This window comes from Gossypium hirsutum, chromosome A05, assembly GCF_007990345.1.
Source record: "Gossypium hirsutum isolate 1008001.06 chromosome A05, Gossypium_hirsutum_v2.1, whole genome shotgun sequence".
Taxonomy (NCBI): domain Eukaryota; kingdom Viridiplantae; phylum Streptophyta; class Magnoliopsida; order Malvales; family Malvaceae; genus Gossypium; species Gossypium hirsutum.
Genome location: NC_053428.1, coordinates 47,567,534 through 47,572,153, shown reverse-complemented (window position 1 = coordinate 47,572,153; position 4,620 = coordinate 47,567,534). Strand labels below are relative to the sequence as shown.

Here is a 4,620-nt window from a genome sequence, read left to right as displayed (position 1 = left end):
ATAAAAATTGCGTTATTTTAAAATTTTTTGAATTAAAAATTAATAAAAGAATATCGTTCAGATTTTTTTTCCCTATTTGGAGAGCATGTCAACAAAAAGCGACAAAATCATAAAAAGAAAAAAGCTAAAAATCAAAGTGTAAGTCCAACTTACCTTGATCTTCTCACTAGCTTTTCTTTCTTTTGTATAAATTTTTTTTAAAAGAAAAATATTGTGCTATGAATAAAATATTTAAATTTATAGAACTATATATAAACCAGTTGTTAATATTTTTGGAGTTATAGGCAAAATAATAAAATAGATTTTAGATTCTTTAAAAGTTAGAAAAAAATTCTTTTAAGTTCTTTAAAAGTTGACAACTAAAAAACTTTTGGGGCCCTAGTAAAATTATTTTTTTCTTTTAAAAGTTAAAAAGTTTTTTTAGATCCTTTAAAAATTAAGAAACAATATTTTGAACCTCCAGACGACCTTAAAATTGGTCTTGACTATAAGAAAAGAAGGAAAAAAAAGTTATAAGAATTAAAACGATAATCCTAAAAGGAGAAATATTGATATTAGAAGAAAGGAGTCTAATGGTTAATTAACATTAATGATCACTTAGAAAACAAAAATGAAAACTCTAAATTTGAAATATAACCAATAAGCAAGAGAAAAAAAATTATAAGTTAAATTTAAAAAATTTGGCATGTGTTATCATTCCTATCAAACCATTACCATTGATGTTGTTTTGGTAAAGTGAGGTAATGGTGTGAGAGAAATAGAGATAAAGTAAAAGTGTGGTTGATATTAATTGTAAATTTAGTTTTGTGTAAACATTTTAGATTATATTCCATTACATATAAGATAACAATTGTGGTCATATATTACTATATATAATCTCTCCAAAAACTTTCTATATCACTAATTTAAAAACCTTAAAAAAAAAATGCCGAAACTGTCGTTTACATCTAACACAAAAATAGAAAAAAAAGTTATTTAGCTTTAAAATAATATAAAATAAATAATTGTTTTTATTTTTATTTTTTAATTTCACCGCTACTAAGTACTAATCCTTTTTCATTCTGTTTTTTCGACACTCCAAATTTTCAGATTTCCTTTCCTTTTCTCACCGGAAAATGAAAAACATGGGCGACTTTCCGACGTTTCTAGTCGTCGGACTTTTGATCTTCAGTTGTCTTTCCTATGTTAGATCCGACGCTTCCGATCACCGTTACAAGGACGGTGACGCTGTACCTCTTTACGCCAATAAGGTTGGCCCCTTTCACAACCCCAGGTAATCCTATCATTTCAGGTTTCTGTTTGATAAATCTGATTTTAGATCTGGAAGTTGTATATCTTTCGGGTCCCAAATCAACGCTCTTTTTTCCATTTCATAGGATCGTGTTTGGAACATTTAAATTAAATTAAACTTAATTCAAATCTCATTGCTTTAAGTTTATTGTTGAATTAGCTGTTTTAATTTGGTTTCTTTGATTCCAGTGAAACCTATCGCTACTTCGATCTACCCTTCTGTTCTCCAGGTTCTTTTTTTGGTTTTTTTATTTTATGTTAAATTTTACATCTTAATCAATTGTGCTTCGATTTCAATAAAATGTTATATAATTTTTCCATGGAATTTAGATCATGTAACGGAGAAGAGAGAAGCTTTAGGTGAGGTTTTGAATGGAGATCGACTCGTGAGTGCTCCTTATAAATTGAATTTTAAAGAGGAAAAAGATTCTTCTGTTGTTTGTAAGAAGCAGCTTTCAAAAGATGAGGTTGCCTTTTTCCGAAAGGCTGTCGACAAGGACTATTATTTCCAAATGTACTATGATGATTTGCCAATCTGGGGTTTTATCGGAAAAGTTGATAAGGAAGGAAAAACTGATCCGAGCGAGTACAAATATTTCCTTTTCAAGCATATCCAGTTCGATGTCCTTTATAACAAGGACCGTGTTATTGAGGTTAATGCAAGGATGGATCCTCACTCGCTTGTGGACTTGACCGAGGATAAGGAAGTTGATGCTCAGTTCATGTATTCCGTGAAATGGAAGGAAACTGATACTCCTTTTGAGAAAAGGATGGACAAGTACTCAATGTCTTCTTCTTTGCCACATCATTTGGAGATTCATTGGTTTTCGATTATCAACTCTTGCGTCACAGTTCTCCTTTTGACTGGTTTCCTTGCAACGATTCTCCTGCGGGTTTTGAAGAATGATTTCATCAAGTGAGATCTATTCAAATCTATCTGTACATTTTCTCATATTTTTGTTATTTCTTTTTGGTAATTGGTTGCTGTGAATGTTTGATTTCTTATGACAGGTATGGTCAAGATGAAGAAGCAGCTGATGACCAAGAAGAAACTGGATGGAAATATATTCACGGAGATGTATTCCGGTTCCCAAAGTACAAATCTTTGTTTGCTGCTGCTCTTGGATCTGGAACTCAGCTGTTTACTTTGTAAGGATCCCATTGATTTGGTATTTGTGTTTCTTTCAGATTTGTGAACTCGAGTAATTATATTGTGATCTATATGTCGCATATAGATGTTTGTCTTCTCTAATTTCTTTTGAATCTTTGAATGACTGCCAGAACGGTTTTCATTTTTATGCTTGCATTGGTTGGTGTCTTTTATCCGTACAATCGAGGAGCTCTATTCACTGCCCTTGTGGTCATATATGCACTTACATCAGGAATTGCAGGATATACTGCAACTTCTTTCTATTGTCAGCTTGAAGGAAACAACTGGGTACGTATAGATGGAGTCTGTCTGCTAGTATTGAAATGTTAAAAGTGATGCTTCTAAAATTTAGGCCTGTAAGTGTGCTAATCTATTTATTTCATGGAATGACAGGTTAGGAATCTCTTATTGACTGGCTGTCTTTTCTGTGGTCCGTTGTTTCTCACATTCTGCTTCCTTAACACGGTTGCTATTGTATACAGTGCAACTGCTGCACTGCCTTTTGGAACTATTGTAGTAATAGTCCTTATATGGACACTAGTGACATCTCCATTGCTTGTTCTGGGTGGAATTGCTGGCAAAAATAGCAAGGCTGAGTTCCAAGCTCCTTGCCGCACCACAAAGTATCCTCGAGAGATTCCACCATTGCCATGGTACAGGAGTGCTGTTCCTCAGATGGCAATGGCTGGATTTCTTCCTTTCAGTGCCATCTACATTGAGCTTTACTACATATTCGCCAGCGTTTGGGGCCACAGGATCTATACTATATACAGCATTTTGTTTATTGTCTTCATCATCCTTCTGATTGTCACTGCTTTTATAACTGTGGCTTTGACATACTTCCAACTCGCTGCTGAAGATCATGAATGGTGGTGGAGGTACATAATTTCTCTAATTCTGCATTTACCTCTCCACTGTTTTCTGGCCTTGCACTTTGAAAATATTAGAAAATTTGCAATTTGATAGCATTATTCTCACCTGCTTCTCTTCCAGTTTGTGGTTCACGACAATTAAATATTCATGCCATTTGATGAATGTTGTGCAATTTAAGAACTGTTTACAGAAAATTGAATGCTGGTTAGACTCATGCTACGTTTGGGGTTGGTTTCATTTGTACTTTCACTTTATGGCGTTTGGTGGTTAAATCTGTTTGATCACAAGTTTGTTCTGTTGAAACTTTTAGTTTATAATGAGATCCAAGTGTTCCATTATTTCATTTTTACCCATCCAAGTGCTTAATTTGTTACAGGTCTTTCCTCTGTGGTGGATCAACCGGTGTCTTTATCTACGCCTACTGCTTGTATTATTACTACGCTCGATCCGACATGTCTGGATTTATGCAAACCTCGTTCTTCTTTGGTTATATGGCCTGCATCTGCTACGGATTCTTCCTCATGCTCGGGACAGTTGGTTTCCGTGCCTCACTACTCTTTGTCCGTCACATATACAGGTCTATCAAATGCGAGTGACAGGTTATTTTTCATTTCCTTCCATTCTGTCATAGAAAATATTCTATGATTTTTGTTAGATATTTAGCAGGAATTGGAGAAGTGCCTTAAATTGTCAGCTAGCAAATTGTTGATGCATGTGGGTGGCAGAGGGCCTTGGATTAAGTTTTAGGCATCATCTGTTTATTAATATTTGGGTTCTATATAAACACCATGAGACAGATTTGTTTAGGATGCTGTTATTTTTATACTTTTATCATATAAAATTGATCTTTTTTTTTTTACTTGATGATTCAAAATCTAGTTTTCTTTTTTATCAACTACTTTAATTTTACTGTAAAATAATTATTATTTCCCTACAGTTTGTGTAAAAAAGAAAAAGAAAACGTGGAACGGTCCGTCAGATAGATACTGTTCTAATGAACCTGGTTATTATTTGCCTTGATTTTAATTAACATGATTAGATATATGAATTTTGTAATTGCAGAAATAAAACAGATGTAGATAGCAAATTTATTCTAGGTTGGTCTATATTATTTTTTAAAATTTTTGTTAAATATTTATATTATTTTTAATTTAGGTAATTTGACGTTTTTCTAATATTTATAGTATTATCGTACTACTAGATTTAATTTTTATATAATATATATAAATAATTTAATAAATATAATATTCCGAACTTTCTTAAAACAATAATTAAACTGGGGATGTGGTTGGAACTTAAATGTCTAA

The 4,620-nt window shown here is 32.7% G+C and overlaps 1 protein-coding gene across 1 annotated transcript; it reads left to right on the top strand.

The window, feature by feature from the left end:
- Positions 1 to 863: 863 nt before the first annotated feature.
- On the top strand, positions 864 to 4,172 carry LOC107957210 (transmembrane 9 superfamily member 3). Its single transcript, XM_016892666.2, has 7 exons — positions 864 to 1,273; positions 1,480 to 1,520; positions 1,621 to 2,206; positions 2,302 to 2,439; positions 2,572 to 2,728; positions 2,834 to 3,318; positions 3,690 to 4,172. Exons 1-7 carry the CDS (start codon positions 1,116 to 1,118, stop codon positions 3,907 to 3,909), a joined length of 1,785 nt encoding a protein of 594 aa, XP_016748155.1. The 5' UTR covers positions 864 to 1,115; the 3' UTR covers positions 3,910 to 4,172.
- Positions 4,173 to 4,620: the final 448 nt, after the last annotated feature.